Raw genomic sequence first — 13,962 nt, 5'->3', positions numbered from 1 at the left:
AAGCAGCGCTGCAGGAGGAGATCAGGTGGGTGTCCACGGGTGCTCTGCTTTGGGGACAAGCCCAGTGTCACAATCTGCTTAACCCAAGCGGGAGTTGTGATGGTTCGTTATCAGAATCTTAGAGTGCAAAAGAAATGAGGGGCAAGTATATATTCAAAATCATGAACAATTTTATTGGATTTTCATGATAGAAGAGGGTGAGAGAGAGAAAAAGTGAGAGAGAGAGAGAAAGAGGGAAGAGAAAGAATGGGTTTTATAGCTACCAAACGGCTCCAACAAGTCCCTTGGGGTCCAGATTCCATAGGTTCGCCAGCGTCCGTTGGGGGATCCCAATCAGAGTCTTTTCAGAGAGACTTTTTATAGTCTTTTTGAAAGCGGGTGGCAGCAGGCCAGGGGGTTGTGAAGTATGGAAAAACCGTCCAAGTGGTAGGGAAAGAATATCTATAAGGTGTGAGCATGGGCTGTGGGCTGTACCGTTCTCTCTGTCTTCACGTCAGGAACGGTGCAACCATCCGTAGCTTACACATTGTACCTTCCAGCCTAGGAGCTGGAAATTTGCAGACATCCCACCTTGATCTGGCTCGGACTCCTTTGAGCAAAAGTCTTCCTTTTCTCCCCTCTTGGGGTTTTGGGGTGTTCAGTCTCAGTCCATGTCGATGATGGTGAGACAGTCAAGGGTTTTCTGTACGGTCTCTTACACCCAGGGAAAGGCTGAATGCATCAGTGTGGATGCTGTTATCTCCTGAGGCTGCTGCCTCCTGYTTGGAGAGCACACACACGCCCTGCTCCATCCCCTCATCCCATCCACCCCATCTCTGTGCCCAGGTCCAAGGTGGACCACGTTCACGACATCTTGATGGGCAATGCCACGGTGATCCGGCTGGTGGTCAGCTTCTACCGCAACGTGCGTGGGCACAACGCCCTGCGGGACATCCTGGCCGGCCCGGTGCAGGAGGTGCTGCAGGACAAGAGCCTCAGCATCCGCACAGACCCCGTGGACATCTACAAGGCGTGGATTAACCAGGCTGAGTCCCAGAGTGGGCACAGAAGGTCAGACCTTGGCTGGTGAGGTTTGACTCGGCCACAAGTGACGGGCATTGGGATGGTGATGGGGATTTTGTCTTCCCTTCACAGCAAACTCCCGTATGAGGTCAGCCCTGAGCAGGCTCTCAGCCACCCCGAGGTTCAGAGGCGCCTGGACATTTCCATCCGCAATCTCCTGGCAATGACAGACAAGTTTGTCTCTGCCATCACCTCTTCTGTTGACAAGATCCCGTGAGTGTCCCGGTGGTTTCTGTGCACACCCAGCAGTGCTGTTGGCTCTGAGGTGTTTCCAGCATGGCCTTAGAAGGGAGGTTGGCTTATGGGGGGCTTCCTGGACCCTTTGATGGTGCAGGACTGAGTAACTGCCCTGTCAGCAAGAGGAACCCCAAATCTCAGCAGTGCCTCACGTCCTGGTTTGTTTTTCCGCTCAGTTTCTGGGCACTTTACTGCTGACATCATTGGTATGTCTGCCAGGAAGAATCTGAGCTTTGTGGTCCTCTGGAGGATGGAGGCTTCCTGCAGAAATGCCTGGGCTGGCAGCAGGGTAGGGGAGGGAGCTGAGGGGTGCTGCAGCTGCCAGTCCCACCCGTGGGTTTCTCCATCACCCCAGGGCTGTGGGTTTGCTGCTTCTTGGGTGATGGATGGTAGGAGTGGCTCAGGGTGGACCCACATGCTGACGGAGCTTTCCCCACACTCTCCTCAGCTATGGGATGCGCTACATGGCCAAAATCCTGAGGATGTCTCTGGTTGAGAGATTCCCCAAGGCCCCGGCTGAGGAGGTGGACAAGGTACCGTGGGGCTGGGGCATCTGCACGGTTTGCTGGGGTTCAACTGTGTCTGCACATCCCTCCACAGAAAGCCAAGTCCCCTTCAGCTTAAAAATATCTCCAAGGCAGCATTTTCCCTGAGCTGCTGAGGAAACGCTGAGAGTGGGCTTTTCCCTGCACTGCCATCCCCTCCAGAGAGGTCCAGACGGGCAGTGCAAGGATGAAACACCCCACCCTGCTGAGCTATTGCCTCCTTGGGTCCTAACCTCCAGCTTTCTCCTGTCCTAGATCGTGGGGAACCTGCTCTACTACCGCTTCATGAACCCGGCCGTGGTGGCCCCCGATGGCTTTGACATCGTGGCCGTGTCAGCAGGAGCAGCTCTGCCCCCCGAGCAGCGCCGCAGCCTGGGCTCCATCGCCAGGGTGCTGCAGCACGCTGCTGCCCACAAAGCCTTCCAGGGGGACAGTGCCCATCTCTGCGGGGTCAACCAGTACCTGGAGGACACCCACAACAAGTTCAGGTGGGCCCCGGGCTGGTGTTGGGGTGAGGAGGGGCTGTGAGGCAGTGATGGGGTTTTGGGGTTGACTGAAGGGTTCCCTCCCTGCAGGAGGTTCATCTCTGCTGCCTGCTGTGTCCCCGAGCCAGAAGAGAGATTTAACATGGATGAGTACTCAGAGATGGTGGCAGTAGCCAAACCAGTCATCTACATCACCGTGGGGGAGCTCATCAACACGCACAAGGTCAGGGCATAAAGCTCACAGGGCGAGCTCTGTTTCCTCTGCTCCCACCTCCTGTGCTTTCTGCTGCATTTTCTCACACTCTATCCCACCCCTGGCACAGCTTCCCTCTTGCTGACCCTTTTTTTTCTCTTTTAAGCAAGGAAATAACCTAGATTCTGCAGGTTTGTCCTTTCTCCATCCCCTCTGGGTTTGTGCCACTCCTGGCTGTGACCCTCCCTCGCTCTCCCTTTGCCACTGACTCATCCCTTGCACCGTCCAGCTCCTGCTCCAGCACCAGGATTCCATTGCCCCACACCCCAGTGACCTTCTGCACGAGCTCCTGGAGGATCTTGGTGAACTTCCTACAGTCCAGTCCCTGCTTGGTAGGTCAAACTCCTGGCGGGAGGAGGGTGGACATGGGCACGCATTCCTTGCACAGAGCTCCAACTGGGTTGGGAATTCCAACTTGTGCATGGGAAGCCAGGCCTAGCAGGACTCTCTCTGCCCTCAGGGGAGGGCATTGCCAGCCTGGCAGACAGTGGTGCAGAACAGGTGCTCTCCCAGCTCAGCAGAACAGAGATCTCCCTCACCCTCACCAACAAACTGATGCCAGCAGCCAGCAGCGAGGAGAGCGACACGAGGAGCCTGCTGCTGAGGTGAGGATGGGCTCTGCAGGCATCACAAGGGTACTGGGAGTGTTAGGATGCTCAAAAGCAGGCAAAAAACCCTTAAGAGGCAGCTGAATATTGTGTGGAGGGTGATGGTCTGGAGTGGGTGCCTGATATCTCCCTCTGGTTTCTAGCACCAAGCAGATGGTGGTGGATTTGATCCAGTCGCAGCCAGGAGATTCCCTCCCAGAAATCCTGTGGACACCAGCCTCAAAGCATGAGGTGGGACGTGTGAGGCTGCTGCTGGGGATGAACTGAAAAATTTCACAGGCAAAGGGCAAAAATGTCCTCAGCAGAAAGCTGCTCTGCTTCTCTTAGAGGTTTGACCACTGCTCGTGTGATTCAGCAGTGACTGGAAGACTCTGATTTTCAGAAAAATCCCATGCTCTGGTCCACATTAAAACGTGGCTGAAGGGGTTGGGTTGCCCCATTGTCACGATCCGCTTAACCCAAGCGGGGATCTTGAGGGTTTGTTATCAGAATCTCAGAGTGCAAAAGAAACGAGGGCAAGTATATATTCAAAATCATGAACAATTTAATTGGATTTTCACGATAGAAGAGGGTGAGAGAGAGAGAGAGAAAGAGAGAGAGAGAGAGAGAATGGGGTTATAGCTACCAAATGGCTCCAATGAGTCCGCGAGGTCCGGATTCCATGGGTTCGCCGATGTCCGTTTGGGAGATCTCGTCAGGGTCTCTTCAGAGAGAGTTTTTATAGTCTTTTTGAAAGCGGGTGGCAGCAGGCCAGGGGGTTGAGAAGTATGGAAAAACCAACCAAGCGGTGGGGAAAGAATGTCTATTGTTTTATAAAGGGTGCAGCATGGGGTCGTACTGTTCTCCTCCGCCTTCACATCAGGAACGGTGCAACTATCCACGTTGTACTCAGCAGCCTAGGAGCTGGAAACTTGGCAGACACCCCACCTTGATGTGGCTCGGACTCCTTTGAGCAAAAGTCCCCCTTTCTCCCCTCTTGGGGTTTTTTGATGATCGTGAGACAGTTCTGTATGGTCTCTTACACCCATCTCTAACCCCATCCCAGCTGTGCTCCAGTCTCACCCCTTTTTCACCCCCAGGAAGCTGCTCACGAGCATCTGGTGCTCCGGAGAGCACTGCAGGATGCCCAGCCCTGTGCCCATCTGCAGCGCCACCCGTCCCTGGTTGCCAACGGCCGCCTGTCCGTGGAGGAGAAAAAACGCAAGGTCATCCGCAACCTGCGGCATTTGGAGAGCCTGGGGCTGGTGAGCTCTGAAAACGGGTACCAGGAGCTCATTGACGAGCTGGCCAAGGTGTGCTGGGGGGCATGGAGTGAGGAATTGCTGCTGGACCCCGCTGAGGTGAAGTCAGAATGACATTTGGTGGCTTTGTTTCCTCCAGGACATCCGGAACCAGCGGCGTCACCGGCAGCAGCGCCGTGGGGAGCTCCTGAAGCTGAGGCAGACCCTGGAGGGCCTCGATGCCAAGGCTCTGTTTTACGAGGAGCAGATTGATTATTACAACCAGTACATCAAGACCTGCCTCGACAACCTGGCAGCCAACAACAAGTGCGGTTCCTTACCAAAAATCTCTAATTTAAAAAAAAAAATCATTATTTGTTTTCATTGCTGTCTGGTTGTTGGGAGTCCAAGGGTGGTCAGAGATGAGCTCTCAGCATGTGTCCCTTATTTTCCAGGGTCAGTGGGAAGAACAAGAAGCTGCCCTCGCTGCACTACACAGCAGCCCAGCTGTGGGAGAAGGGGGTGCTGCTGGAGATCCAGGACCTGCCACCCAGCCAGTGCGTAACCCCAGCCCCAGGGCAGCAGCTCTTGCTTGGGGATATTCAGTGCAGGGCCAGGAGTGGGACTTGATGCACTTGATGATTCTTGTGGGGATGTTCTGACTCAGGATATTCCACAATTTTATGACAGCTTGGGCAGGGAGAGGAAAATAACCCGGGAGGAGGGTGCACATGGGCTACTGTTGTCCTGCCATGGATGGGGCAGGTTGTTTTGTGCAGGAGARCACAGGAAAGTTGGGATTTTCTGTGGGTCTGGCTGCTGTGCCGAGGGGATGCTCTGGGACCTGCTCCCATGGTTGTGTTAAAGCTGTGAAGCCTCTTTTGGCTTTGTCCTCTCAGGTTCAAGAATGTGATTTTTGACATCACCCCGTGCGAGGAATCAGGCAGGTTCGAGGTGAAAGCCAAATTCATGGGCATCGACATGGAGTGCTTCCAGCTGCTCTACCAGGTGGGGAACCCATCCTTTAGGTGGCTGGGGGGTCAGAGAGGACAGTGGGGGTGTGTGGGGGAATTTCACTTGAGAAATTTCATCTCCTCTCCCCCAGGATCTGCTGCAGCTGCAGTACGAGGGTGTGGCAGTCATGAAAATGTTTGATAAGGCCAAGGTCAACGTCAACCTGCTCATTTTCCTCCTCAACAAGAAATTCTTCAAGAAGTAACGGGCTCAGGGCTTGGGGGTGGCACTTCAGGGAAGGGGGATGATGGAAATTTGCCAAAGAGACTTTAGGGTTGGTGGTCCCAGAGAAGGGAAGCTGCTGCTGGCCATGGAGCTTTCCTGGTGTTTGAGCATCCGTGGCTCAGCCCCAGCCCTGGGCACCCCAAATTTGGTACCAAACCCATGCCCGACCTCCCCACATGAGGAGGAGGCTGCCAAAGCTTTTGCAGCGTGCGTTGCTTTTAAAATCTGTTTTTTTATCTGGGTGTTTTGGCTGTTCAATTCCTGTGTTGTATCAGCCAGCTGCTCAAGGACACTCCATTTCTGGACACTATACAGGTTTTTACTGATGTAATAAAGGTATTCTAATATATATATATATGTATAAAAATATATTTCTTCCTCACACTGAGGCTGGGGAAATGTCAGAATCAGTCTTTATATGGACAGGTAGGGAAAGGCCAGAACACAGAGGCAATAACTGCTTGTGGAGACACCCGTGAGCTCTTCTCTGGTAAATTGAGGTGCAATAGAAGGATTTTGGTTTATAAAGATGAATTTCACTGTTGTCCCATGGATGCTTTGGGGGGCTGGAGAAGGAACCGTGGCTCTGGCCCATGTGGAACAACCCCACAGCAGCATCTCAGCAGTGATGGTGGCATCTCTGTCCCCTCTTGATTTCCTCTGGTGCTTGATGGGTTTCCAGGTGTGGCACAAGGACCGTGTTTGGCCATGGCTGCATTTAAAGCATTTTGTGAGCTCCTTTTCCAGCCCTTTCCATGGGTGGGGAGGGAGCTGCTGGTGCTCCCAACCTCCTCCCACTCCATTTCCTTCAGGCACGGGAGCAGCAGGTCCCAAATCTGCTCCACAAAGTTTTTTGGGGAGGGAATGGGAATCTCCCTTGTTCCTCCAGTAAGTGCCATGGTACTTGATCCATCAGCATCTCCATCTTGTCTTTGGAAAGTGATGTTTGTTTGTGAGGTTATGTGTTTTTTTCTTTCCCTTCTGTCATACAAATGCCTCAAACGGTGCTGATCCCGTTCCTGTCTGTGCTGGATTCCTGCTGTGCTGCCTCTGCTTGTTCACTCCAAATCAAGATGTACTCCAAATAAAGATCAGAAAATACACAATTGCTCTGGGTGATCATTTCCCTGTGGGCCTCACCTGCTTTGCCCCTTGCTGCCCAGGGTTTTTCAGGCTGGTGACATTGCCCACAGCCCCCAATTCCTGGGGACCCCAGGGAGCTGCTCCTCGCAGCGGTGCCTGGTCAGGTGCTGAGGCACCAACTCTGCCTGGGGAATTTAGGCCACTTTCAGACAGGCTTAATTCTTAAATAAATACTATGATTACATCTCCTAAAGACTATGATTATATCTCTACAGGAATGAAGTGGGATCAAGCTGCAGCACTTTTCCAGGTTTAAAATAGGACTGGGCTGTCATTAACCTGTTGGCTGCTGCACCATCTGCAGGGACAGGACCCTGGGAAGTTGCTGCTGCACATTACCCAGCACCACATTAGAGTTTTTACCTTCTGCTTCATTATTTATTTATAAATATTTGGGGTTTTTTTTCCTTCCTTGCCTTCAGAGGAGGACCCAGTGCATCTCTGGCTGTGGCTGTGTGTGGTTTGTTGCCACCAGCAGCCAAGCAGACATTGGCTTTGCAGCAGCAGCATTTGGCACCTAGAAAACATTTTTTTGGGAGGGTGTTTTGGGGATGGAGGCAAAGCCTGAGGTAAAGAACTCCACCTAATGATAACAGTCCCAACTCTTCACTAAGCACAGTCACAGCAGGGGCTGGAGGATGTTACTGATACTGTGGGTGTTGCTGCGGAAAAGGTGATTTTTTTTTTTTTGGCTCCTGGGAAGTTGTGCTGTGGCCAGCCATGACTCAGAAATGGGGTGCCACCTCTTGCCTCCTGCCCACACGTTTTGGAGAGGAGCTCGGAGAGGAAAATTCAGTGCTGTGAGGGCTGGAATTCAGCCCTGGGTCTGGCTGGCTGCGCTCCTGCCGAGACAGCTCCACTAGATGTCATTGCAGACAAGAGACAGAGCAAAGCTGGAGCTCGCAGGGGATGGGGACTCGTCCTTCTGCAGCCTCCTGGGCTTTTCCTGCAGTGCTGGGCTCCCTGGGGTCTGCCTGGTGCTGGGACAGTGAAAAGGGGCAGGGAGCAAAGTCAGGTCCTGCCCCATCGTCTCCCTGAGACCATCCTGAGGAGTGTTGTTTGGGAATGCGGAGAAAAGGAGAGATTTGGGAGCTCCGTGGGGCTCATGTTTCACATCAGAGAATCCTGCAGTGGTTTTGTTGGAAGGGACCTTAAAGATGATCCAATTCCAATTCCACTGTCCCAGGGTGCTCCAAGCCCCTTCCTACCTGATCTCGGGCACCTTCCCTTCTCACAGGGAAGAATTTCCTCCCAATATCCCATCTAACCCTGCYCTGTGGCAGTGGGAAGCCATTCCCCCTTATCCTGGCACTCTCTGTGTCCAGGGAGGTGTGATTTGATCCAGATCAGCTCCAGCAGGTCCTGGGCAGTGCTCAGCACCATTCCTGGTCCAACAGCATTCCCTGCATGGGAATTATTGTGTTTTCAGAGCGCTCCCTCAGTGCCTTCCCCTTCTGTGCCACCCCTCTGATCCGGCATTCCTGGTGCTGCTGAAAGTGCCACACAACCCCTCAGCAACACAAACCCCATTCCTGCTCCCTCCTCACTGCCAAAACTGCCTCCAGGAGCATAAACGAGCTGCCAGATGGGTGGAAAAAAAAAAAAAAAAAAAAAAAAAAAAAAAAAAAAAAAAAAAAAAGGAATGAGGGTAAGTGTGTGCACATGTATAGATGTGTGTGTGAGAAGGAGAGAAAAGTGGCATCAGGGCACACATCCAGCATTTCACATCTCACAGGCTGGGTTGGTGTCAGCACCTGGCATGTGCAGGAATTAAAAAAGCTGCCAAGTGTAATCTGTGGAGAAAGGTTGGGATGCTGGGGTGTCCCAGCCTTTGGGAGGGAGAGGTGGGATGGGATGAAGGAGATTGGGGGAGGCACAGCTGGGAGCTCACTACTCTCGTTCCACCCCAGCCTGCTCACAGGAGCCACGCACCCAAATGGGATGAAAAATAGTTCAGAAAGGTCCTGATCCCACCTGCTCCGGGCTGCCTGGCCTGGTGGAGAGGCTGTTGGGAGCCGGTGCGTGTTCTGGGTGCTGGGAGCTGCTGGTGTTGTTGTTGGATGCTGGTTCTGGGTGTTGGGTGCTGGTTCTGGGTGTTTGGGTGCTAGCTCTCTTACTGGGTCCTGGATTCTGGGTGTTGGGAGCTGGTTCAGGGTGTTGGGAGCTGCTGGTGTTGTTGGGTGTTGGATTCTGGGTGTTGGGTGCTGGGTTCAGAGTGTTGGGTGCTAGGAACTGGTTCTCATTCTGGGTGCTGGTCCTGGGTGTTGGATGTTGTGTTCTGGGTTCTGGGACCTGGGTCCGGGTGCTGGGTTCTGGGTGTTGGGTTCCAGGTTCCAGGTCATGGGTTCTAGGTGTCATTGCTGGGTTCTGGATTCTGAGTTCTAGGTGTCRYTGCTGGTTCCGGGTTACGGGTTCTAGGTGTTGTTGGGTTCTAGGTTCCGGGTTCTGGGTGTTGGGTGCTGATTCTCATTCTGGATGGTGGATTCTGGATGTTGGATGTTGGGTGCTGGTGCTGGGTTCTGGGACCTGGGTCCGGGTGTTGGGTTCCAGGTTCTAGGTGTGGTCACGTTCCGGGTTCTAGGTGTTTTCTGGTTCCAGGTTCTGGGTTCTAGGTGTAGTTACCGGGTTCTGGATTCTGGGTTCTAGGTGTTGTTGGGTTCCAGGTTTTGGGTTCTGGGTGCTGGTTCTCAATCTGGGTGCTGGATTCTGGGTTCTGGGTGCTGGATTCTGGGTGTTGGGTGCTGGGAGCTGGTTCCTGTTCTGGGTGCTGGTCCTGGGTGTTGGATGTTGGGTGCTGGTACTGGGTTCTGGATGTTGGGTGTTGCTGTGTTCCTGGTTCCAGGTGCTGGGTTCCCTGTTGCAGGTGCCGGGTTCTGAGTGTTGGGTGTTGTGTTCTGGGTTTTGGGACCTGGGTCCGGGTGTTGGATTCTAGATGTCGTTGGGTTCCAGGCTCTGGGTTCTAGGTGTCGGTACCGGGTTCCAGGTTCTGGGCCCCGGGTTCTAGGTGTCGGTACCGGGTTCCAGGTTCTGAATCCCGGGTTCTAGGTGTTGTTACCGGGTTCTGGGTGTCAGCAGGTTCCGGGATCTGGGTTCTAGGTGTCATTATCAGGTTCTGGGTTCTAGGTGCAATTGAATTCCGGGTTCTAGGTGTCGTTGCCTGGTTCTGGATTCTGTGTTCTAGGTGTCGGCCTTGTTCCGGGTCATGGATTCTGGGTTCTGGGTGTCATTACCTGTTCTAGATTCTGGGTCCTAGCTGTCATTATTGGGTTCTGCGTTCTAGGTGTCGTTGCTGGTTCCGGGTTCTAGGTGTTGTTGGGTTCCGGGTTCTGGGTGTTGGGTGCAGGGTTCCCTATTGCAGGTGCTGGGTTTCTAGTGTTCAGTGTTGGGTTCCAGGTGCTGGGTTCTGGGTGCCAGGTTCCAGGTGCTGGGTGCTGGTTCTGGGTGTTTGGTTCCAGGTTCTGGGTGTTGAGTTCTGTGTTCTGGGTTCCAGGTGCTGAGTCCTGATTCTGGATGTTGAGTTCCAGGTATTGTTGTTGGGTGTTGGGTTCCAGGTTCTGGGTGCTGGGTTCCAGCTGTTGTTGTTGGGTTATGGGTGTTGAGTTCTGGATTCTGGGTGTTGAGTTCTGGGTTCTGGGTTCTGGGTGTTGAGTTCTGGGTAATGGGGGTCTGGGTGTTGGGTTCTGGGTAATGGGGGTCTGGGTGTTGGGTTCTGGGTAATGGGGGTCTGGGTGTTGGGTTCTGGGTGCCAGGTTCCAGGTGTTGGGTTCTGGGTGGTGTTGTTGGGTTCCAGGTTCTGGGTGCCGGGTTCCAGGTTCTGGGCAGGCCCTCTCAAAGGCAGCGTTCCTGCAGAGCCCCTGTCCCGTTCTGCAGCGCTCCTGATCCCATTCTCGAGCTGTTCCCGCTGATCCCCCACAATTGCAGGGCTCGGGCTGTGGCTCGACCCCTCCCCGGGCTCTGGGGTGGCGCAGGCTTCGCTCTCCGATTTTTATAATATCGCTGTTCCCTTCCGATGGCAAGCAGCTTCCTTGTGGGAGAGGGGGAAAAAGCACAAACCGAACCGGGGAGAAAATAAGAGGGGAATGTTTGCCGACTGTCTGCTGCGTGTTGTTGCTGTTTGTTGTGTTTCTGCCGTTGCTTTGGCAACCCGGGGAAGAGATGCCAGGCTGTAGCATGGCGGAGAGCAGCGCGGTGGGATGGGGAGCCGCAGGGAGCTGAGGAGCAGCCCCCGGTGGGGATGGGAGGCTTCAGGCAGAGGATTGGTGGGGTCACATTCGTGCCCAGCTCAGCCACTGCCCTCCCGGGTGACCCTGGGGTGGACACGTCCTTTGCACCCTGTGGACCTTCCGAGAGGAAGGAAGGGTCCGAAGGAAGACTGGCTGAAGGGTCCATGGGGAGAGCAGCCAGCCCTGCTGGTCCCCAGGAACCTGCGAGTGTCTGGGTTTATCCTCTTTTTTCTTGACCAGAGGAAAGAGAGCGAAACACGGGTGTGGTGGAGGGGCAGATGCTGCTGTGCCGCTCAGCAGAGGGGCTGTGAGAGCGCCGGGCGATGCTGGTGGGGGGACAGAAGCTGCTCCTCCAGGACTGGAGCTGTGGCATAAAGAGGGAAGGATCGCGCTGTTTTCTGTCTCCTGTGGGTCCGTGGGGAGGGGGCTGCTGCCTGCAGGTCCCAAGGGGCAGCTTGGGACTGGGGGACCGGGGCAGAGGAGCCTGGCTGAGGAGAGGACAGCGCCAAGAGCAGCTCGGGGAGGATGGTGATGCTCACAGAGCCCCTGGCTCCCTCCCGCAGCCCCGAGTGCTGTTGGAGCTGACATCCGTCAGAGCAGGAGCCTGCGTGCCCCGCGGCATCCCCAGGGCGCAGCAGTCAGGGGGTGGGTGAAGGCTGTGCCCCTGGGAGCCGGGAATATTCTCTGCGGCTCTGGAGACTCTCGTTAACTCTTTGGAGGGCTGAGCTCCTCGGGGATGTGGGCACTGCCTGGAACCTGCAGATCCCGGGCTTTGGGGAGAGATTTCTGCAAGGTGATGGTTTGAGGGCTCTGCTGGTTCCCAACCCGCTTTGCACGAGAAGTGCTGGCGTGGAAAGATTTCAGCCTGTCAATGGTTGGAAGGGCCAGCTAAATGAAATTGTTTAATTGCCGCATCCCCAAATGGTGATTTTTTTAAAACTGAAAGGAGAGGCCTGATGAGGAATCCTGCCCTGAGCTGGAAGCTGACTCATTCTCCTCACAGTGCCGGGGTCATTGTTGGATTGCAAATAAACACACCAAATTCCCACTGCCGGGTTCTGGGAACGTGCTCCCGGCCCTGCACGGAGGGCAGGGACCCAGGAAGGGACTGGGTGTGCTCCTGCCTCCCACTGCATCCTCCCACCCTGGGAGCAGCGAGGACTTTGCTGGCACCTGGAGCTCTCTGGATTGGGGGGGAAACACCGCTTTAACAGAGATGGGGGTCTGGAAAATCCCAAAGTGAGATTTGCTGCTTCATTCCCTCTTTGAAGAGAGCAAGGATCAGGTCCCAGCTCTCTGCCATCCTTGCTGTGGGTGAGGCCTTGCTCTCAGGCAGCACCATTCCCATTTCTGTGCTTTCAGCCCTGCTCTCAGCATCTCTGGGTGCAGCTCCAGCCCAAACCCAGCCCTTGGGAACAAAAGAAAACAGAAGCAATAAGAGGCTGGAGCCGGGACTTGAATCCATATCCCGGGATGGGGGCAGTGAGGGGAGGGCAGTGCTTTCCACCCCAAAAACCTCTCCAACGCGGGGCTGAGCAGAAGCTGGAGCCAGTGTGAGTCACCCTGAGCAGCTGCTGCCAAGGCAGGAGCGACCTTGTGCTGCTGAGCCAGCGTGGGCTGAGGCCGCGGCCCCGCCAGCCACGGGAAAGGGAAGCTTTTGCTCAGCCCGGATGCTCCAGGGGAAAGAATGAGCTCTGGGGTTGAAACCGCTGGCCAGAGAGGAGCAGAGCAATGGACACGAGGTCAGGGAGGGCTTGGGGTCTGTCTTTTCTCTGCAGGGACAGCATCAGAACCCGCCTGGAGCAGGATTGGGGTGCTCCTGACTGTTCCGGGGCTTGGCGAGCCCCATGAGCCACCCGGGGATGGCACTCGCTGTCCGTGAAACTCTGGGGAAAAACAGATAAATCTCCCCTGTGCTTCTGCCACCCTGTCCTCAGCCTTGGGATCCTTCCAGGCTGGCACTCGTGAATGTTTTCCCCTATCAACTTCTTTCACTTGAATCAGCGGACGTGACTCACCGGGAGGAAAGCGAGCGCTCGGGTGCGCTGCGAATCTTCGGTAACACCACAGGAGCAATCCCAACCCCAATCCCAACCCCAACCYYAATCCCAATCCCAATCTCAATCCCCTCACTGCCAGGAGCCCAGCACAGGGTTGACATTCCCCCTGTCCCATCGCTGTCCCCTCCCTGTGCCCAGCCCAGTGGGTGCAGCAGAGGGGGAACTGGTTGAGCCGGTGCACCCCGTCCCGGCAGAGAGGGGACATTCCTCTGGAGAGGGGGGTGGCTTCTAGGGGGCTGTGTCTTTGTCACCAGGGTGGCCACCACACCCAAGGGACCGAGCTGGGGACACCTTGGGGCTGTGCCACTTCTTCCCTTGGAGCAGGGCCACAAACAAAGCCCCTCCATGGGGTGGGTGGGAAATGGGGAAAAAGGGCTCCCTTTGTGGGGGGATGGCTCCTCCCGGCACTGGGTTAGGGGAGCAGCCAGCCAGGGTGCCCAATCTTGGCTGGATTAGTTAAAGAGATCAAGCAGTTGAGGGATTAGGGAGTCAAGAGAGCCCGGCCACCTGCGGGGGAGGGAAAAGCGAGGAAGGAGAAGGATCCGCCGGCGCTCCGGAGAGAGGTGTGCAAGGCCTGGGCTTTGGAGTGATTAGATAAGTGAATCAGGGCCTCGGAGCGATTAGAGAAAGAAATCAGGTTTTACACCAATTAGGTAAAGTCCCCGAGTGATTAGACACAGAGGTGGCTGCAGGAGGAGGTGTCCCAGCAGCCCGGGGAGCTGATAGGGCCGAGCATTGATTAAAGGAGCATCAGAGGCTGAGAGCAATTTGATAAGAAAACAAAACAGTGGATCAATTAGCCTGGGAAACAGGAGGAACTGGGTGATAATGGGAATAGGGAAGTGGGGCTCAGCTTTGAGTAAGGGGTGGAAAGAGGGAAAATGGTC

General features: G+C 54.9%; 1 protein-coding gene across 1 annotated transcript; it reads left to right on the top strand.

Moving 5' to 3' along the window:
- Nucleotides 1-825: 825 nt before the first annotated feature.
- Nucleotides 826-6,745, top strand: LOC130585873 (ras GTPase-activating-like protein IQGAP3; the record flags this gene model as incomplete). Its single annotated transcript, XM_057386541.1, has 13 exons — nt 826-1,050; nt 1,135-1,275; nt 1,748-1,832; nt 2,100-2,332; nt 2,420-2,552; nt 2,812-2,914; nt 3,043-3,187; nt 3,334-3,421; nt 4,270-4,482; nt 4,571-4,737; nt 4,866-4,967; nt 5,310-5,418; nt 5,516-6,745. Coding segments are annotated over 13 exons (1,858 nt in total), but the record flags the coding sequence as incomplete, so codon positions are not given.
- Between the last annotated feature and the right edge of the window lie 7,217 nt (nt 6,746-13,962).

This window comes from Malurus melanocephalus, unplaced genomic scaffold (genome assembly GCF_030028575.1).
Source record: "Malurus melanocephalus ecotype Western Australia unplaced genomic scaffold, MMel_1.1 scaffold_985, whole genome shotgun sequence".
Taxonomy (NCBI): Eukaryota; Metazoa; Chordata; class Aves; order Passeriformes; family Maluridae; genus Malurus; species Malurus melanocephalus.
This window is presented reverse-complemented; position numbering and strand designations above follow the sequence as displayed.